This window comes from Macaca nemestrina, chromosome 1, assembly GCF_043159975.1.
Source record: "Macaca nemestrina isolate mMacNem1 chromosome 1, mMacNem.hap1, whole genome shotgun sequence".
Taxonomy (NCBI): domain Eukaryota; kingdom Metazoa; phylum Chordata; class Mammalia; order Primates; family Cercopithecidae; genus Macaca; species Macaca nemestrina.
This window is the reverse complement of record NC_092125.1, coordinates 13,430,392-13,452,754: the sequence shown is the minus strand read 5'-3', so window position 1 is coordinate 13,452,754 and position 22,363 is coordinate 13,430,392. Positions and strand designations below refer to the sequence as shown.

At 34.2% G+C, this 22,363-nt stretch overlaps 1 protein-coding gene and 1 pseudogene across 1 annotated transcript in view; one reads left to right on the top strand and one right to left on the bottom strand.

Annotated features, from left to right (window-relative positions):
- The window catches only part of LOC105474609 (lysosomal trafficking regulator), a 200,414-nt gene that overhangs the window by 58,191 nt on the left and 119,860 nt on the right, over positions 1-22,363 (bottom strand). Inside the window, exons 29-38 of the mRNA XM_071073958.1 lie at positions 20,176-20,367; positions 18,412-18,590; positions 15,879-16,085; positions 8,605-8,781; positions 7,954-8,030; positions 7,628-7,816; positions 5,179-5,324; positions 4,994-5,090; positions 3,911-3,972; positions 2,393-2,448 (exon numbers count right to left, since the gene is read on the bottom strand). Of these exons, the coding sequence (XP_070930059.1) occupies positions 2,393-2,448; positions 3,911-3,972; positions 4,994-5,090; positions 5,179-5,324; positions 7,628-7,816; positions 7,954-8,030; positions 8,605-8,781; positions 15,879-16,085; positions 18,412-18,590; positions 20,176-20,367 (1,382 nt within the window). The remainder of the gene's footprint in view (positions 1-2,392; positions 2,449-3,910; positions 3,973-4,993; positions 5,091-5,178; positions 5,325-7,627; positions 7,817-7,953; positions 8,031-8,604; positions 8,782-15,878; positions 16,086-18,411; positions 18,591-20,175; positions 20,368-22,363) is intronic.
- LOC139357344 (L-lactate dehydrogenase A chain-like) lies at positions 12,135-13,220 on the top strand (annotated as a pseudogene).

The window sequence follows — 22,363 nt, the reverse complement described above, 5'->3', positions numbered from 1 at the left end:
AAGCTGACAGATCAACACATACCAAATAGATACATTCCCCTGCTAGGTGGTCAACAGAAGAAAAGAAGATGAGAAAACAATCACTGGAAGGTTGAATCTGCTTAAGAGTATTAATCCTAGTGTACTCAGACAAATCCCCACATTCTGAAATGAAGAGGTAGGGACCACAGGGCCTACACATCCTGCCATCACTAGGTCCCTCCCAAAGTACAAAATCAAGAAAAACTTTTTTAAAAGTGCATCTAAGTCTTTGTAACTGAATACATAAGTTACATAACTTATGTAACTGAATACATAAGTTATGTATTCAGTTACAATTAAGTCATGCTTTTAATAGTGAAATAATGAAAGAAGTTTCTACTAAAGTTTAAAACTAGCTAGAATTTATCTCCTCATATCAACCTGCATCCTAGTTTTCTTTTTTTTTAATCAGTTTTTTTTCCTTTTTAAAAAATTTCACTTACTTACTCTTCTGTGTTGACTAACAGGAAGCTCAGAGCAAATTTAGGACTCAATTGCCAAGAACTATTTTATCCCAGGCTCTTTAACTTTCCAAAACCTTAATTTTTTTTTAGATTCAAATTATCCTACTCTATGTGTGTTTTACTATTGTTCTTGGTCCAAAATAATTTTTATAAGTAAAAGCAGGGAATATATCAAGAATAAAATAAGACATCTTAATGAAAATGTAATATTTTCATACTTAAAACTGAATTCCTCCTTTGTTTAGTTTCAACATTCATTCAACATATATTAATAACCATCTATGCACAAGGTACTCTGCTAAGTGCTCTGCATGAAATAAATCTGTATAGGTCAAAAAGGGGGCATGAAATATTTGTACACACATTTGCATACACAATGCAAGATACGAAATGTTATATAAGAAGAACCAACACTACAAAAGTAGAACCAACACTACAAAAGTACATAGGAAGGAAGGATTTTTCTATTAAGAATAATAACAATTATCATTTTTAGATTTTTTAAAAAAATTTTCCTCTTTATTTAAACATAAGATACATTTATAACATGCAAGTTAACTTAAAATTAAATGGTGTCATCCCAGACCAAGTATTTGTGAATGTATCCTCAAGCACTGAAAATAAACCAACATATTCAACAGGTGGACTCAGACTCTTCTGTCACCTCACGTCAAATGGAGTTAAACACAAGTTGAGCAGAATTTTTAAGGTGAAAAACTGTCATCTTTTGGACACACAAAAAAGTTGTCTCATACATCAACTATTACATTCCTTGGCTGATAAAAGGATACATCTTGAAAATTAACATAACTATATTTTACTATCTGGGACAAACCCTGTGGTAATTGCTATATAAGTCAGAAAAGAATGCTGTTCATATATCTGACTACTTTAAATATGTTCATGATTTTTTTTACATTATTTATTTTATAACCAAACCTCATGTTTTCACTCATTACTTTCTTTTTTTTTTTGAGACGGAGTCTTGCTCTGTTGCCCAGGCTGGAGTGCAGTGGCATGATCTCGGCTCACTGCAACCTCTGCCTCCCGGGTTCAAGCAATTCTCCTGCCTCAGCCTCCTGAGTAGCTAGGATTATAGGTGCTGCCACCACACTCGACTAATTTTTTTGTATTTTTAGTAGAGACGGGGTTTCACCATGTTGACCAGGCTAGTCTCAAACTCCTGACCTCAGGTGATCCACTTGCCTCAGCTTCCCAAAATGCTAGGATTACAGGCGTGAGCCACTGTGCCTGGCCTAATTTATTTAAAATAAAATATATATTGATAATTAAACCACACATAATCTCATTTAGTATATCCTTAGGAATTCCTGGCTTTAGAACTTCTCTGAAACAAAAAGCTTATTTCTATTACAGGAATCTCAAAAAATATTTTAATGGCATAAAAGATAATTCAAATAAAAGGTTTATTATACAAAAATATAAGAATCTTTATTTTCTGATTAATACCAGTCTGTCTAGAATAATAACAATTATCATTAAGCTATGTGAATATCAGAATTACTTAAGTTATTCAATTATTTAATATTTTTCCTTTCTTTCTGAAGGCAAAGGTACTTGATAGTGAACTGGGAGTGGCAAGGAGTAGATATTTGTTGCAACAGAGGATAGTAATAAGAAGAAAAGAACATAAATTGATATAATAGGAGCATTTAGAATATGACTTACGTTAACTGCTATGAGACTTGGGCCATGAGCCAGAGGAGATGGGGCAGTCTTCTTTTTAAAATTATATTTTACAAAATGTTTGGAACTCAGACCAATCTATACATAGAGTGACAAATAATTAACTCTAATAGCTTTTCCTTCTCTCTAGTTATACTGAATTGATACAGTTTTGGAATCTGTCTAGATTTATGTAAATACAGACTTAAGCTTCTACTCACCGAACTTTCAACTGTATCAGAAGCATTATCTTCCACAAAATACATTCCACATTTACCTGAAGAAAGTAATTGGATATAAGGGTTTAAAAATGTATGTGCACACTACCATTCATGGTTTAATGCATGGTCTCTGGAGTCCTTTGGTCTGAATTTGAGTCTCACTACCTAGACACAGTTCCCAGCACTCAATAAGTATTTTTGAATAGTATCCATGAAGTCCTGGGCAAGTTGCTTTACCTCTTTGTGTCTTAATTTCTTTATTTAAAAAAAAAAAAGTTTGCAGGGAGCTCTATTTCACTGAGCTACTATGGGAATCAAATTAGAATATATGCAAACTGCTTATGTGCTCAGTGTTAAATAAATGTTGGCTATTTATTATTACCATTACTCTTACAAGGATATTGATTTGCTTTATTTTGTTACACACTAATTGAAGTCAAGTGGTAAACCAAATTATCTAGCAAAAGGGAAATCCTTAATTATTTTGCAGACTGAGACACTCAATAGGGTAGAGTAGGCCCTAAACATAGCCCGCAACTTTTTCCTGTTTCGTAAGCTGGCTGTTGCTAACCCACGTCCCTACATCGCGTTTTAAAATATTGGGAACTTCTCTGAAGTTCTGCCCCCTGCATGCTCATCACCCTTGAGTACTGAGTGGACTCTGAACTAGTGGCATGGCTAGGTCAGAGAAGGGTACTGCCTCCATCCTTGTGAAGGTGGGGCTCAGTCCCACCAGGCTTGAAGCTCCACATCTTGGACCTTGGAGGCTGTAGCTTACAACATTCATTCTCAAATTTTAAGGTACATCAAATCACTGGAGGGCTCATCAGAACATAGACTGCTGGGTCCCACCCTCAGAATTTTAGATGCATCAAGTCTGGACTGAGGCGTGAGAATGTGCAATTCTAAGAAGCTCCCATGAGATGCTGATGCTACTAATTCAGATTTCTCACACTTTGAGAACCTAGCCTACAGCATACAAATTGGTTCTTTAAGGGAATAGAGGCCAAGTGGTATAACTGTTTTCCTTCATACTTTGAGAATAAAATTTCCAACCAAATATAACTATATAGGTATCCATGGACTAACAATCTTGGCCTTTCTCTCAGAAGTACAATAGAGAATATAAATTATGAACAATCTTAAAGTAGACATATTTCTTATGGACAGTTATATCTAATAAAATAGTAGGTAAGTATACCAATAATTTTTCACTTTAAAAAGTCTAAACTGACATATAATAAAAGAAATGGCTAAATATAAAATTGCATATTCATGAAGAAATTTAATTTTATAAAAATTAAAATGCTATTCATGTGCTTTTCAGAACATAAGATATCATTTCTACACATTCATGAGTCATATGCAATCACATATAATGTTAAGACAAACTAGCCTATATGATACTACAGAAAGTTTATCCAATTTAATGGTATGGTGTCAAAAAAACACTTTAAATAATCTAAGAATAAATAAGGCAGGGTGAATATGTGCAAAATTCTTCAAAATTTGACTTACCTAGTAACAATTCACCAGCTGTCTCTCTAGATGGTGCAACACTGATACATCTTCGATTTATTCTGTCAAAACATATTTAAAATTACTATGACTAAATGCTTTGACCAATTTCAGAGAGTATATGCTTTATTTTACCTAGTAAAAGATTTCTGCAAAGCAGACTAGATAGAGCTCCAATAGCATGAGGTATCTTGTTGAAACCCACATGAAAATATTAGCTCCTTTTTTAACATTCTAGTTGAAGAGAAATGACTGAAACACATAGAAAAGGCTAATAATCCCTATAACCTGTAGACAGAATATATAAATTAAGTTATTTAAAAGATATATCAATATTTTATATTTTCTAGTAAATAAGCAAACATTGTTTCACACCTCTGATACTTCAAATACATTTTTTTTTAAAAAACCTAGTATTCTAGGAAAAACAGGATTTGGAATCAGAAAGTTCCTTTGTGTTCTTAGCCAATTTTCTTCTTTGCGTCTCAGTTTTTTATCTATGAAATCGGTATAACAACCACAATGAGAATATTATCAATAGTTAATATATAATAACATACTTAATACTCAACAATGCTATGGTACCTATTATTATTTCTTCATTTAATAGATGAGGTAACTGAGACAGACAGGTTAAGTAATTTGCCTAAGATTAAAGAGCTAGTAAGAGCAGGAACTGGAATCCGAACCTTTAATCACTACATTATATCGCCTCTTGATGATACCACCGGCAGCTCTATCTACTTTACAGAGATGTTAAACAGTCAATTACAAAATATGTGTGTGTGTGTGTACATGTATATGTGTGTATATATGTGTGTGTCTGTATGTGTGTGTGTATGTGTATATATATATGTATACTAACAAGGGCCAGAACATGATGACTGAAATCCCATGAACCCTTGCTATCAGAAATGTCATTTCCTTTTAGATTTTGGCCATATAACCTTGTCCTCCCTTGAGCCTTTCCTGTTTAGGATTTTTCTGAAAATGATGGCATTATCTAAAATAAATATTACATAAACACTACAATAAACTGTCATATATTCATGAAAGAGTGAAGGTCTATGGATTTAAAATTACCTTATAGATTCACTTGCAGCTTTGTCTTTGACAGTAGAAGAGAAAGAAGAATGAGTTTTGTCTTCAAATAGGTAAGAGAGTGGTGGTTTGACAACATCTGTTGAGGAGAAAAGTAAACATTATCTTTATCTAATGACCATAGTTCTCTGCTATATTTATATGTTGAGTTAAGAAGCCACTATTACCTTCTGATTTTTGTCTATCCCTAAGGAGATACTTATTTGGAATAGTTAAATAACATCTCTGTAAACGTCTCCTCTCTCGATTTGGTCCTTCTGTTGGATCCAACTGCCATGAAGTTGGATAGTAGATGGGGTCATACCATACTGCTCTGCAAGTAAAAAGATTAAAGGGTGTTTTAAGTGATCATTCAGGACTTGTAGCTATAAAAAAATCATTACAGAGATTGAATAAGTCACAACTGATCTGCTCATTTTAAAACTCCAAATATTTATACATTTGATCAGGGAATGCATATACAAGCACAAGTAATAAAATCTAAGTGTCTTTTTGCTCCTGAATCCCAGTCTCCCAGTTCCTCGCCTGAAGGCAAGATCTGCTTCCAGTTTCTTTCAACTATTAAATTTTTAAAAAGATATATAATGACTACTATGAACACTTTAGTAATACAACATGCTGCATTTAATATGGTTAGATAAAATTTTTTTTCCAAATTAATTTTTAACATTTCCCATTTTGCCTACTTTTTTTTTTTTTTTTTTTGAGACAGAGTCTGGCTCTGTCACCCAGGCTGGAGTGCAGTGGCACAATCTCGGCTCAGTGTAACTTCTGCCTCTTAGGCTCAAGTGATTCTCCTGCCTCAGCCTCCCAAGTAGCTGGGATTACAGGCTCCCACCATGCCCGGCTAATTTTTGTATTCTTTTAGTAGAGATGGGGTTTCATCATGTTGGCCAGGCTTGTCTCAAACTCCTAGCCTCAAGTGATCCACCCACCTGGGCCTCCCAAAGTGTTGGGATTATAGGCATGAGCCACCTCACCTGGCCTCATTTTGCCTACTCTCTAATGAAACAAATAAAATCAGTTTCTTTCTGTGGTATGAATCACATTTTAAAAAAGATTTTAAAATAAATTTATATCTTAGATGAAATAAGACAGGAAAAACATATTAAATACAATTTTAGAAATAAATAAGAGAAAAAAACCACCCTTATTCATATCCTAAACATACCAAAATACTGGTAGTGGTTGTTGTCTTTTTTTAAAAAACACGCATCTGTTTTTAATTTGTAGTTATGATCATTATGATCATTTTTCTATAATTTGCCTTATTTTACAGAAACAGTATTATCTTTATCTCATTATTTTGAATGGCTGCCCAATATGAAGGCAGATGCACTGTAATGTATTTAACCATATTACTGCTAATATATAACTTGTTTCTAATTCATTCACTAGCATAAATAATGCAGAGATGGAAACTTTTATTTTCTTTTTCTTTTTCTTTTTTGACAGGGTCTCACTCTGTTGCCCAAGCCAAGGTGCAGTGGCATGTTCATGGCTCACTGTGGCCTTGAACTCCTGGGCTCAAGTGATCCTCCTGCCTCAGCCTCCCAAAGTCCTAGGCTACAGGTGTGAGCCACTGTGCCTGGCCTGCCTTCCATATTTTGAATATTTTCCTTAGGACAGAATCACTAAAATAGGATAACTGAAGCTAGAAGTAAAACGTTTTTAGGATTACTAATATATATTGTCAAAATGTACAATGCCACCAAAGTTCTGAGTAAGGACAGCTAATACCCTGCTGTGAATATTAGCAGCCAAAATTTTTTTTAACATAAAAAGTAAAATGTGGTATCTAAAGGTTCTAGAAAACCAAATTAGCCTCTAGCAATATTGAATATTTTCCCATGTGTTTAGTAACTCAGTTTGTCGTATGTGAGGAATGTGTTCATGCCTTTTGCTCATTCAAACTTCTGGGATCATAATATTTTACTTTAGAATCTATATACGTTTTCCAAACAATAAAAATAACTCTTTATTTGCTGAAAATATATTTCCAGGCTTTTTTGTTGTTGTTATGTTTGTTAAACACACTGGAAAAAATTAAGGTTAAAATCTATTGATTTATTTGCAGTTTCTTCTAGAAAGTCATCTATCCTTCAAAGAGCTGACAAATATCCTACTATCTTCTACTTTATAAACTTTTTGAGTAATTCTTTTAACCATTTGGAATTTACTTTAGTGTCTAATATTTAGTGTATTTTAGTACACCAAAGTCACATGAATCAGTTATCTTAACCAAATTTGGAGAATAATACCCAATTTCCCTCTTTTTGTTATTTGTAATACATATTTTAAATTAGTTAGAAAAATATATTTTTCTCAATCATCCTGTTTCAGTGATTTCTCTATTCTTTTACAAAGACCGTATTTTTAAATTAAGCCAATTTTACCATCTAGACAAGCTAATGAGTCTCTCATTACTTTTCTTCCCCAGAATTAAAAAAAAACTCGTATGATTATTCTTTAAGATGAAAAAAATCACAAATGATTAAACAAAAAAAGTTTAATGAAATGATTTTATGAGTCTGAATTCTGGAATACAAATTCAGTTTAACATCAATATCTTACATCTTCATGGAAGACAATTTTAACCATCCTCCCGCAGCTTACCTATCATGTGTCAGTTGCTGAATAAGTTCCTGCCAGTGTCTGCTGGCACTCAAATCTACTTTATACATTCCTCTAATATGCTGGATCACCTTTTTTCTCTCAATTCCTTGGGAGAGAGACACTGCCTGGGTGATATCTGCAGCTATTTTAGATATATCCTTTGATTTTGAATCCAGACGCTGAAAGAGACTAAACAAATAATAAGATTGTCCATAGTTAAGAATACATGGAACGTATTTATCAAAACATGATACTTTAAAACTAAAAGTATATGTGAAATCTAATAGATTCCTAAAGACATGCCTTTGGAACATACAAAATCTTACCTTTGTTGATTATTATTAACCGTTTTCTGCCAAGTAGCTTTATTCACTCCTTCTTCAGTTTCATATTTCTTTTGTTCCTAAAATATTTAGATAATATACTATATAAAATTTATTATTTCTCACCTAACATTGGCACAGAGCCCAACAAACTCATTTTAAAACCCAGTTAACAAAGGAAAAACGATTGTCCCTAGGAGACCAGAATATTAAAATAAATGAACCATCTAAACAATGTTATAATGTTATAATTCTGTGTCTATACAATTTAGGTCACATAAATTAGAGTAGAATGGTTAACCAGGGTTGCCAAACCTGATGAGTTTACATAGTCGCTTGCCTCCTTACTCTGCTTTTTCATTAAAAACCTCTAACTCAAGGTATGTTTCAGCTTGCTTGTCACTTTAAAAGTCTTCCCTTCACTGAAGGCTAATGATAATGGATACTGATGACCACAGAGAACAAAGTGCTCCTTAAAATAAGCCTATTTTTCTTCTCTCATAGAAAAAAGCAATACAGTATATAGGAAAAATAAAATAAAATAATCACTTCAAGTTCATCATCAATGATACTCTGTTCTTAAAAAAGTAATGTCAATCATTCTTTATCTATGATGGAATCTCCTAAGAAAGTACTATGGTTTCATTGACTCACCTCTTTGATCATTTTAATAAGGTCTGCTTTTGTTGATGCACTGGGAGGGATGCACTTGTGACCACATAACTTCAAAGCATTCATAAGTAGCTCTGCTGTGTCTAGCTCTTCTTCAGTCAATTCATCTTGGTGATTATGTATCAACTCTGACAAATACAAAACTAACTTGGCTCCATGCTTTAAAAAAAGTAATAATTTTTTAGTCATTTAGAATTTTAATTCTTACATTTAAATTACTTAAGAGTAATTAAATTATATTGCTAGATTTATTTGGTTGCATCTGATTTGAATAAAGCACCTACAAAAGACATTCTGAGGATAATTACAGAAATCTGATTATGCACTGAATATTTGATGACAGAGGATTAATGCTAATTTTGTTAGATGTAACAATGTTATGGTTACATAGGAAAATATTTTAAAAAAAGAATTTAGAGGTAAAATATCATAATTTCCATATATATGTTAAAATAGTTCAGAAAAAGTAGAAATGATGTCAATATAATAAAAATAGTAACTGTTAAATTTAGGTGATTGTTCCATGGTATTTATTATACTATTCTTTCTACTCTCTGTATGTTTGAAATTTTTTCTTATAAACTATATTTTAAAAAGCAATCAAGCTAGCCAGCTAGCTTTTGGGGAAAGAATTTTGGAAAGGACTTGCTAAAGGAATACAGGAAATAAAGTGGGATAAAGGAAAATAATTTTTAGTTTTTCTCACAGAAAAACTGAACTAGAAGGGAAAGCTTCCTTTAGACCTTAAAACTTATTTACTCTTCTTCCTTTGATTTCTGCTTAGTAGAAGAGAAGTTGGTGAAATTTCTAGAACTAAAACCTATCTTAGCTTGTAAGCATTCACTACTCCCTAGGACAAAAGGTGAAAAACTCTCCAACTGGTGAGATCTACGCAGACAGTTCTATATGTATATCCATGGAAGCGTTGTTTTAGCCAATCTTTTATTAACAGGCCCTAAAACCAAAATTTACAGTGTTACTTAAGATAATGACAATTGTCCTTTGCAGCACAAACCGAAACCAAATGTCGATTCGTGACTTTTTAAGTGGCCCTTACATGCTGTAGCTATTACACCTGACTCTAATGTGTATAGCATGTATTATTTAGACAATAATTTTGTCAACAAGTTAAACATATATGTTTTACTTTAAAAATAAGCACTGACACGAATATCGCTGTATTTAGTTTTATGACATTTTTAACTGTGAATAGTATTAAATGTCAGAAAATGGATCTGGAAATGATTACATTTTGGGTGATATTTAAATTATCATGCTGAATCATATCATGTCATTTCCCAAAAACAAAAGATGAACATATGCAATAGTGAAAATAGCACAGCTCATTTTAATGCAACATTTTAAATTAGTCAGAGACAGCTGCTACCTGACCAAAAGAGAAAAATGAACAGAAGCTCTGTGAGTAAAAGGCCCAAAGAGTTGGCAAATAAAAATGGTAAACGACTGGAAGATTTTCCTAAGTGTGTCTTAAAAGTAATGTTCTTGATATAACTTTAAAAATATTTCAGTTTAGCATTCAGTGACACTCTAAAATTATCTTGAAAAACTATCCGAAATGTTTTTATTCATTGTGAATATCTAAAGAAACACATGATTTTCTTAAACACTGAAGTTGTTCCTAATCTCTCATTTTAATACCCTCTGATCACTTACGATTATCATTTCAGGGACTATAAAAGTGGTCATTTTTTTGGAACAGATACCAAAAAAATCTTATTTTCGGCCCTTAAAAAACTGATTTAAGGAACTGAATCTGTTAAACATGAATCCTTAGAAAATAATAAAGTGCTAAAATATGTAAAATATTTCTTTTCAAAGAAGATTCTAATAAGGAAGAGTTCTGAGTGGACTACAGAAAGGGAGAAAGGTTTTGAAGAAGATATAGAGTGATCCGGGTCATGGCCAAATGAAAGGATAGAATAGGGATATGGATAGACAAAGGAGAGAAAGGTGTTCTGTGCTGGTGGACAATATGAATAAAACAGCATGACAGTAAAAATAAACAGGATGTGAAGAGGTTGCAAGACACAAAGATATGATTATCTTGAAAAGAAGAGGGTCAGCAGGCTGGAGTGTTAATCAGAATCAAGTTGCGATGGCAGAAAAGAAGCCTGGGGCTTAAAAAACCCAGGCAGATTCCAAATGAAATACAAATTAAATGTATGCAGCTGTGAAAAGGCATAAAGAAGATCACTCTACACTACTATGTAATAATGATCTCTAGGATATATTAAGTGAAGAAAGTAAGGTGCAGAAGAGTGTGTATACTTTGCTATCTTTCTTTGTGTTATGAAGTAGGGGAGAGAATATTTACATGTGTAAATACATGTATACATAGATTTGCCTGTATCTTCAACAGAAAAAAAAGTCATTTACGTACACAGAGTGGGAAAGAATATGAGGAGAAGAAAGGGATAAAAGCTAGAACCTCTCTGAATGTGCTGTTTCACAACGTTGCTTTTAGAACCATGTAGACATTTCACGATTAAAAACAAAATTAAGCAAACAAACAAAACCCCAAAGGAATCCCAAAAAACTATAAAACAAACTGGAAAAAAAAGCCTGCCTACCTACCTACCTAATTGGTTGAAATTGGCAGCCTGACCAAATAAACTATTTAAGTGCTTTTATAATACAGTATTTTCACTGTATATAACCATAACAGTATGCTAGGAACAAAAAGAACCACAAAGACATCTTCAACTGCACTCAGCAGGATTGTTATTAGTGATCATGTTGGTCATCTTATTTTGAAAATGTTATATATGTAGAAAGACAAAGCAAATAGGTGATTATGTTAATATTAGGAACCAAGATATCAACATTAATAAGAAATACAAATAAAAAAATCCAAGAAAAAGTGAAAGCATCAGTATAAACTCATGACTTCTTCGTCTTTCTAAAAAAATACATATTTCCTAGCTTTGTCCACTAAAAAGCCTGAGAAGAAACAACAACCCAGTAGAAATAAACATACGTAGTCCTTAGATTTGTAGTCTCTAAATGCTATCATCTCCTTAAAAGGAAATAAGGCCTTCTTGGGAGGGAAGTTGGGTTCTAGGTTTGGGGAAGGAATTGTATAAGGTGGGCCTGGGACATTCTTCTGTGCCAGAAAACAAGAAGTTTAATCATATTAACTTGTTAAAATGAAAAAGGCCATGTCGACTCAACAACTTGAATCTACAGAGGTGTTAATTTTAATATCAAACCAAATAATGATTGCAAAAGACTAAAACACATAACATTTATTTAAAAATACCTGAGTTCCTAATGATACTCCAAAAATAAAAACAAATACAAAAATTAGAGGCCACTAGGGGCATGAACTCATCATTCTAAAAATTAATAAACAGGGAAGGAAACAGCATTTATCCTGCCTTTCCTTGACTGACTGTACTTAAAGGCAGCCAAGGTGCTGGAGCCGCTGCCCAAGAGTCCGAATCTCACTGCCACGTGCCCGGACACCTGCTGGACATGCATTCCCGATTCCTTTTGTTTCCAAGTCCAATATGGAAACTCTCGAGGATCAGCCGATTCATAATCTTCTAAAGGAAGAACAGATTCCCCAGAATAAGATTACCATTGTTGGGGTTGATGCTGTTGGCTCAGCTTTTGCCATCAGTATCTTAATGAAGGACTTGGCAGGTGTACTTGCTCTTGTTGATGTCATGGAAGACAAATTGAAGGGCGAGATGATGGATCTCCAACATGGCAGCCTTTTCCTTAGAACATCAAAAGTTGTCTCTGGCAAAGACTATATGTAACTGCAAACTCCAAGTTGGTCATTATCATAGCTGAGGCACATCAGCAAGAGGAAGAAAGCCGTTTTAATTTGGTCCAATGTAATGTGAACTTCTTTAAATTCATCATTCCTAATGCTGTAAAATACAGCCTGAACTGCAAGTTGCTTATTGTTTCAAATCCAGTGGATATCTTTGACCTATTGTGGCTTGGAATATAAGTGGCTTTCCCAAAAACCGTGTTATTGGAAGTGGCTGCAATCTCGGCTCAGCCCAATTCCGTTACCCAATGCAGGAAAGGCTGGGAGTTCACCCATTAAGCTGTCATGGGTAGGGTCCTTGGGGAACATGGAGATTCTAGTGTGCCTGTATGGAGCGGAGTGAATGTTACTGGTGTCTCCCTCAAGACTCTGCACCCAGATTTAGGGACTGATATAGATAAGGAACAGTGGAAAGAGGTTCACAAGCAGGTGGCTGAGAGTGCTTACAAGGTGATCAAACTCAAAGGCTACCCATCGTGGGCCACTGGACTCTCTGTGGCAGATTTGGCAGACAGTATAATGAAGAATCTTGGGTGGGTGCACCCAATTTCCACCATGATTAAGGGTCTCTATGGAATAAAGGATGATGTCTTCCTTAGTGTTCCTTGCATCTTGGGACAGAACAGAATCTCAGACCCTGTGAAGGTGACTCTGACTCCTAAGGGGCCGTTTGAAGAAGAGTGCAGTTCCATTTTGGGGGATACAAAAAGAGCTGCAATTTTAAAGTCTTCTGATGGCATACCATTTCACTGTCTAGGCTACAACAGGATTTTAGTTGGAGGTTGTGCATATTGTCCTTTTTATCTGATCTGTGATTAAAGCAGTAATGTTAAGATGGACTGGGAAAAACGTCAGTTCCTAAAGTTAGAAATAGGAATGGTTTGTAAAATCCTACAGCTATATTCTGTAGGTACTATATCCTGTGGGTAGCTATATCCTATAGTACCATCCTGTAGGCTGGATGGTACTAATCTTGTGTAGTCCTAAACTGGTTGGTGTGAAATAGTTCTGCCACCTCTGAGGCACCACTGCCAACGCTGCACATGCTGCAGTTGCCCCTTGAGCCAGATGGATGTTTACCACGTGTTATATAAATAACTTCCTGGCTCCTTCACTGAACATGCCTGGTCCAACATTTTTTCCCAATCAGTCACATTCTGGATCCAGTATATAAATCCAATATTGCATGTATGGTGCATAATTGTTCCAAACAATCTTATTTTGTGAACTAAATATATCAGTAGTGTACATTATCGTATTATGTAAAGAGATCTACATATAAACAATGCAACCAACTATCCAAGTGTCATACTAAAACCCACAATAAATCTTGTACAGTGAAAAAAAAAGAAAAAAAAAGGTAGCCAAATAGTTGACAAGGGAAAGTTCTTCCCTATAGAAAAGTCAGAGCTTATAGATGTTGATGGAATGAGAGGCTTAGAGATATCACTATTTTGTAACTCTAATGAAAAAGTGGATCTTGGCAATTATCAGTGGTTGCTAAAACTATTAGGTTAAAGACAATATCCTCAGTCTTCGTGGGTGAATAAACAACTGGCCTTGGTGATGAAATAGATTGAGAGAGAGAAGAAAAAGTCAACGACAACAACAGTTAAAATTTTCAAGCTGAAATTCAATAATGATTGACAGACATGAAGTAGTGGGAAGACATGACAGACATGAAGTAGTGGGGAAGGGAAGATGGTATGAGAAAAAGTGGACTGTTAACACTGAGGTTGAATTTTGATGGATAGCAACTTTGCTGAGTATAAAGGAAAGAAAAAAACACCATTTCAAATTCTCCACAGAAGGAAAATACAGGCTAAATATGCTTCTGTCTTGGGAAAAGGAAGACAGTGCCCTCAGTGTACTTGAAAGTGTGTTAATACTGGAAAAATCACCTAAAAGTATCCCTTCCAATAGTTTTGACTCCTAATATGAGTTTTCCATGTATTAAAAGGGGATACCTATCCTTTTTAATATACCCTCTCTCATCTCTATTGAGGTATAACTTACATATAATAAAGCATACATATATTAAGTGTTTCTATGAGTTTTGACAATTGCATACATCCATTTAACCACTACTCAAAATAAGATCTTATTTTTATCACCCCAGAAAGTTCCCTTAAACCTCTTTCCAGTCAATTCCCTTTCTCACCATCCCCCTTCCACAGAGACAACTACTGTCCTGAATTCTATCATCATATCTTGGTTTTGCTTGTTCTTTCAGATGAACAGAATCACAGATTGTACTCCTTTGTGTTTGGCTGTCTCTTTCCCCGCTCAGTGTTCCTGAGATTCATCCATAATGGTAGGTGTATCAGTAGTCTGTTCCTTTTTAAAGCTGTATAATAGTCTATACAGTGCTGTAGAATAGTCTATATAGATTTCTCTCTACAGGTATAAAGAAATCACAATTTGTACATTCTTCTGTTGGTGAGCGTTTGAATATTTCTAGTTTTTGGTTATTATGAAAAAAGGCTGCCATGGATATTCTTAAACAAGTCTTTCAATGAATATATGCTTTAATTTCTCTTTTAGGTAAATATCTAAAAATGGAGTAACATGGTCACAAGTTAAATATGTTTAGGCCGGGCGTGGTGGCTCAAGCCTGTAATCCCAGCACTTTGGGAGGCTGAGACAGGCGGATCACAAGGTCAGGAGATCGAGACCATCCTGGCTAACTCGGTGAAATCCCATCTCTACTAAAAAATACAAAAAACTAGCCGGGCGAGGTGGCGGGCGCCTGTAGTCCCAGCTACTCAGGAGGCTGAGGCAGGAGAATGGCGTAAACCCGGGAGGCGGAGCTTGCAGTGAGCTGAGATCCGGCCACTGCAGCCTGGGTGACAGAGCGAGACTGTCTCAAAATAAATAAATATATATATATATATATATATGTTTAATTTTATAAGAAACTGTTAAACAGCCCTCCAATATGGTTTAATGTACCTTTTCAACTTTCCAACTACCACTCTTGAAGTGGTAAACTTTATACACTCTGAAATTCTTTTAGGTATTTTGGGTTTGATTATTCCAAATGATTAATAATTTTTTTCTATTTTAACTGACCACACATATTTTTGAAATATGTTATATGTATTGTTGTTTGAGCTATTCAATATAGATGTTTCACAGGTAATATAATGCTTTTTAAAAAGCCTCCAAACAATCCTTAAAGAAAACACTTCAAGATATGTTAACACATTACAAAGTATCTGACAGTAACTCTGAAACAGAACTTCTTAATTTAGGCACTAGAAAAAAGATTGGGAAATAAACACAGAGGTTAAATTGAGCCTGTGTAAAAGCACCTAAGGAAAGGCCTTAGGTTAAATTTGCTTGGTAAGAAAATTATAAATTAGGCATGAAAATTCAATTTAATTTCAGTTCTTGTTTTATTCAGACTTTATATTTCACCAAAAGTTGTACTTATCAAAGCTGAGACACTTACTTGTAGGGATGGGCTGAGACAGTCTCGCAGTATTTCCTGATGATTTGGTTCATGAAGTATTTCAAAAATTTGCTTTCTCTCTTGTGCAGTGTGGGCTGGTGACAAAATATGCACTAGGAGTCTCCCAAGCTGCATTCGGAAGGTCTCCTTACAAGACCACAGAATTTTAGTCCATTGCTGCTTGGAACCACTGGCTTTACTTGAACCCTAAAATCAATCAAGATAGGAATGAATTAGGATCAGACTGCTTAAGCAATACCATGCTAGCCTCAACACAGCCCTAAAGAAGATTATAGAACATGTTTTATTCCAGATTGGTTTTCATAGTCAAAATTAGAAAGATATATACATAACCATACACACAGGAGTTTAAAAGCGATGGGCATACAACGTTCATAGCAGCATCACTCAAAATAGCCAAAAGGTGGAAACAGTCTGAACGTCCATCAGTGGATGAACAGATAAACAAAATGTGGTATATACATACAATGTAATATTATTCATCCTTAAAAAGGAAGGAAATTCTGACACATGCTACAACATGGATGACCCTTGAGGACAGAATGCTAAATAAAATAAGCCATATACAAAAGGACAAATAGTATATGCTTCTATTTATATGAGATATCTAGAACAGTCAAACTCACAGAGACAGGAAAGTAGAATAGTGATTACTGGGTAATGGGGGAAGGGGTGGTAAAAGTTATTATTTATTAGGTACGGAGTTTCATTTGGGATAATAAAAAAGTTCTGGCCAGGTGCAGTGGCTCACACCTGTAATCCCAGCACTCTGGGAGGCCGAGGCAGGTGGGTCACCTGAGGTCAGGAATTCGAGACCAGCCTGGACAACATGGTGAAACCCTGTCTCTACTAAAAATACAAAAATTAGCTGGGTGTGGTGGCAGGTGCCTGTAATCCGAGCTACTCAGGAGGTTGAGCTAGGAGAATCGCTTGAACCTGGGAGGTGGAGGTTGCAGTGAGCCAAGATCAGGCCAGTGCACTCCAGCTGGGGAGGCAGACTGAGACTCCATCTCAGAGAAAAAAAAAAGTTCCTAGAGATGGATGGTGGCAATGGCTGCACAATAATATGAATATACTTAGTGCCACTGAATTGCATCCTTAAAAATGGTTAAAATGGTAAATTTTATGTTAGGTATACCTTACCACAGTTTAAAAGAAGAGATGGATAAAGAAGCTAAAGTCCTAAGCCATGAAAAAATTACCAAATGCTCAAAAATTATAAATTAAAAAAAAACTATCAAAGAGCAATGATAAATAAGCCTACACTGATTTTGCAATAAAAAAGAGAAAGGATTCATAATAAAGACTCGAATTGTGCTACATTATTGAGTATTAGTCACAAATTAAGCACTGCATATAGCAGTACCCCTTACCTGTGGTTTTGCTTTCCACAGTCAACCATGGTCTGAAAATAGTTAAGTACCGTACAATAAGATACTTACTCACTGTAAAAAGAGACTACATTTATATAACTTTTATTAAAGTATATTGTTATAACTGTTCTGTTTTATTATTATTGTTAATCTCTTACTGTGCCTAATTCACAAATTAGACTTTATCATAGGTATGTATGCATGTGAAAAAATATAGTATATATAGGTTTCAGTACCATCTGTGGTTTCAGGAATTCACCAGGGGTCCTGCAATGTATCCCCTGAAGATAAGGGGAAACTACTCTATGGGTTTACCATAGAGTATTCCCTAACAATTAACCAATTGTTTTAACAATGGTCCCACTAAGCCCAGCCAAATGCTGATCAAATCACCTGTACGTGGTTTAAAACTGGAAGCAGTACATTCAGAATTCATTCTGAGTTTTAGAAACAGCTCCTCTCTAATTACGTCTAGTCCTAAGGACTCTGTGAGCGAATCTGCACTTGGTTTTGCTGTACAGAGCTAAAACACCAAAATCTAGTTTAGATTTAGAGACTGGCATGTCATGATTTATGAGTGCTGCTAGAATTAGATTGGCTTTTGCTATCTATGTAGTAAACTGACCAACTTGTTCCATTGTGTCAACTGTAAAGTGACCCACAGAAACCCAAGTGAGATGATGATAAATGAACTGTGACACTTATCAGTATTCTCTACGTAATTTTAAAGGTGTTAGATACACTTAGGCCAAGATCTAAAATTCATAATAATTCAGAAAACTGAGAGTAAGGAGCCATAAATACAGTCCTGTAAAAACAATTAATGTAAACTCTCATAGTAGTCATCAATGACGACGATCTACTCTTTTCTGATGCTGATCTTACTAAACTACAATACTAGAAAATAGCTTCTAGGGTTACAGGCTTAAAAAGTAATGCTGCATGAGTGGAGTCATTTTGGAAAGGGTGAATTAGCAATATATATTGTTCTCTAATTAAAAATTCAAGTTGTCCGAGTTTTAAAAAGCTCTCTGAAAGAGCACAAAGAAATACGATTGTGAAAACGTATAATACAGTCAACATAAAACCTCTATTTCCTTTGTGTGAATGAACATTTCACATGTAATTAATTTACTTACAATAGATACTTTGAATCCTTCTACCAGATATGTAAAAATTTCTTTCTGAAATGGATTGAAAACAGAAGACTGTTCATGATGCATATTTTCCTCAGAAATTTCAGTCTGGAAAACTGAGGTCTTGCTTTGAGTTACATTTTCTGGAGTTCTCAAAATGTCAATAATGTCTGAATTAAACTCTTTGAATTGAAAAAAAGAATACAAGGTTAGTCATATCACTACTATCTAGCCATTATAAATAGTAATAATACTGGTAAAAATATTGTTTTTAATTACTAATTCAGTTATCACAATTTAAAAGTTTATCAGGTGTATTAGATGTAGTAGATACACTGTAGTAGAAAGTGAATTCATGTAAAATAACAGAAATTTCAAAATGCATGTCATACAATTCCAAATTAAATATTTATTGGCTAATGAAGCTAAGTTAAACTGCAAAATGATTCAAACCATGAGATTATTATACAAATCGAACATAAAGACCATGTCATATTTACAGGAGTGGATCTACAGAGCTGTTTCTCTGCATGTGCTATCCATTTACATGCTGTATATGTAATAATCATGGTTCAAGAGTTTAGTCTGGGAGTCTGTTGCACAGAATGTACATTAGAAAAGTTAAAAAAAAAAAAAAAAAGCTGGGGACAATGGCTCACGCCTGTAATCCCAGTACTGTGGGAGGTGAAGGCAGACAGATCGATCACCTGAGTCAAGGAGTTTGAGATCAGCCTGGGCGACATGGTGGAACCCCATCTCTACAAAAAAATACAAAAATTAGCCGGGCATGGGGTACACACCTGAAGTCCCAGCTACTTAGGAGGCTGAGATGGGAGGATTGCTTGAGCCCAGGAGGTAGAGGTTGCAGTGAGCTGAGATCATACCACTGCAATCTAGCCTCGGTGACAGTGAGAACCCATCTCAAGAAAAAAGAAAAAAAAAAGACAGAGAGAAAGAAAAGTAAAAAAAGCTAAAAAAAGAAAAAAAAACTTGAGTTTATCATGTTTTTCTAGTGATTAACAATTACTGTTTTCTTTTTCCTGTCTTCCTGGGGTTACCTGAACATTTTTTTAGAATTCCATTTTGACTTATCTATAGTGTTTTTTTAAAAACAATTTTCAGCTTTATTGTAATATAATTGACAAACAGAAATTGTATATAATTAAGATGTTTTGATATATGAATACATTGTCAAATAATCACCATAATGAAGCTAGCTAACATATCTAACACCTCACATAGTTACCATTTTTTTGGGTGTGTGGTGAGAACATTATTTATAGTGTTTTAGAGTGTATTTCTTTGAATAGCTTTTTTTAGTGGCTGCTCTAAGTATTACAATTTAAGTATGTACATATATATTCATTAGCCAATATGGAAATGCAAATTAAAACCACAATGAGATATCACTACACATCTGTCAGAACGGCAGTTCTGCAAGATTCATTGAGGGAAACTGGGTAAAGGATATACAGGGTCTCTCTCTGTATTATCTCTTAACTGCATGTGAATCTACAACGATCTCAAAAGATCATACTGGAAGTGCCATACGGTTTTAAACTGGTCAATCTGGGCTAGCATTGAACACATTGAAAGTGGACTTTTATTTAAGACTTACCAGTTCCAAATAAGAAACTCTTAATAATATGGATGTTAAGAACTGAAAAATAATGTTGCTTAAACATCTGAAAACTAACCAGTTTCCTCTTAGATTACTTCTCTTTCATTTTAAAAGCTGAAGAAAACAAACTAATCCTATAGTCTTACCTTGATAAATAATCCTGTTGACTGCTAAAACGGTGAGCCTCTGTAGTCTCTGTGCAAGTTCCGTTTCAGTCGCCTGGCTAGGGTTCTCCTGGCTCATTCTCCGTTGCATCATCACATGAAGCTCATCATTTGCCACTGAACGCATTTTCATCAGAAGCGATTCAGTTTGAGCAAGCGGAAATTTTCGAGGACCTTCAAAAGTATATAAATTAAAACATCAAATGCCAGTGTTAATAAGGATCAAGGAAACTATTTTTGCTGAAACTTTTTGATTACCAGACCGTGAAAACAACCTTATTTACTACAAAGTCAATTTATACAAAGGAGAGAGTGATTAAGAGAAAATGATGTTTCTCCCTCTTTCAAGAAGTGCAACAGTACTTTTGGTTTCAAAGTCCTAAATCACAATGTTGAAGCTAGTGACATAGCTTAGTAAAACAGATGTCATTTGGCAAAGTTCAAGTTAAAAAGTATTAAATGGGCTTAACTAGTTTAGAACATTTTGATAAAATAGTTTCAAATACTGTTTCACTTCTTTGTATTCCAAAATCAAGTTTTAATGTACATCATTTTTTAGTAAGAATATTACTATTTCTGGATAATTACTGTTGTTGAATTTCATAAAGTAGTTTTAAAAATTGTATATAGTGACAAAGTAGAAATCAGTCAATGACAGTGAAGAGATCAGAAAGGTGAATATAATTCCAGTGATTTGTTATTAAAATGATTTAGAACACATGCATCATTTGGAATTCAATGCTACAAAGGCATTTCCTGAGAAAGGTTTCCTCAGACTGAACACAGAGAAGTGGCATTCCTGCGCCATTACTGCACCTGCTACAGGAGGTACAACACAGGTAGTGCATCCAGGAGAAAACTGAGGGGATGAGTCTTGATTTAATGAACTGAAGGAGAAGGGCATCGGAAGTTGACCATAGGAACCAAAATGATGTCTTGGTAGATGAGGAATAATAGAACCCTTCATTGGAATTGAACCTTTGTTTTAAATTATGAAAACATATATCAATTTCTATAAATAACCTCTATAAAAATTACATATGACTAAATTATAACAGGTTTTAATGACTTATCCTGTAAGCTATTTAAATATTTTAATACTATTTTAGATTGCTTACTATTTTGGGTAATTAGTATTCTTAATCAGTTAATATATTTTGGTAGACAGTCACTTTTGAGGCAAAAAAAAAATACAAAAATTCATATCCTGTATATATTCAAGAGTTATACTGTCAAACAATATACTGAGTTTAAGCAGATTCTTCCTAATGTCTACATCTGATAGCTTTCATGCTGTATGTGCAGCTGATGATTGTAATTCAGAGGTATGACAATACACTGAATAAGGAAATGTTAAGTAGGTCTTTTTTAATACTATGTATTAATACTAGAAAAAGTGGGAGGGTATTTCAGCACTCCTGCTGTGAAGCCACACAGAGCTAGTGTGGCCTTAAGCACATTTCTTTCTAAACCTCAGTTTTCTCATACATAAGATGCAGATTAGAAAGAAAACAGAGCTTACTTCACAGGTGGATATTTATCACTATCTGACACTGTATTAAATATATTTGTTTATATGCTTATTCATCATTTCCCCCTGTACAAGTTCCATGAAGACAGGTAATATAGTAACTGGTACATGGTTGGTACTCAAGAAATATTTGATGTTTGATGGTTGAATAAGCGGATAAAGAAAGAGTCATTTTGTTGATAAAATAAAATAATGAATGTAAAACGTAATGCCTGTCTAATTCTCACAAATAATAAAATACTTTTAATGTTAATATTATTATTGGTTGAAATATAAAGTTCATTTGTATGTGAATTACTAATATAACTGTGTGTGTATGTGAGTGTATGACAATTTAAATATATGTCTAGCATTCTAAATAATATCCTGATGCTGACTACTTCTACCTTCATGCATGAAAAGTGATGTGTAAAGTTTTTCATATTAATAAGCAGACAAGTAAAAAAATACATTTAAAAGTGTATATTGCTACCTTATTTATACTAGCAAAAATCAAGCAAAAAAACCTTTGTTTATCTATAAAAGTTAGATTATCCACATCAAAATAACAGATTATTTTGCAATCATTAAAAATAAAAGAATATTTATGTTTCTTAACATGGAAAAATATCTATAATAAATGACTAAAAATAGAAATCA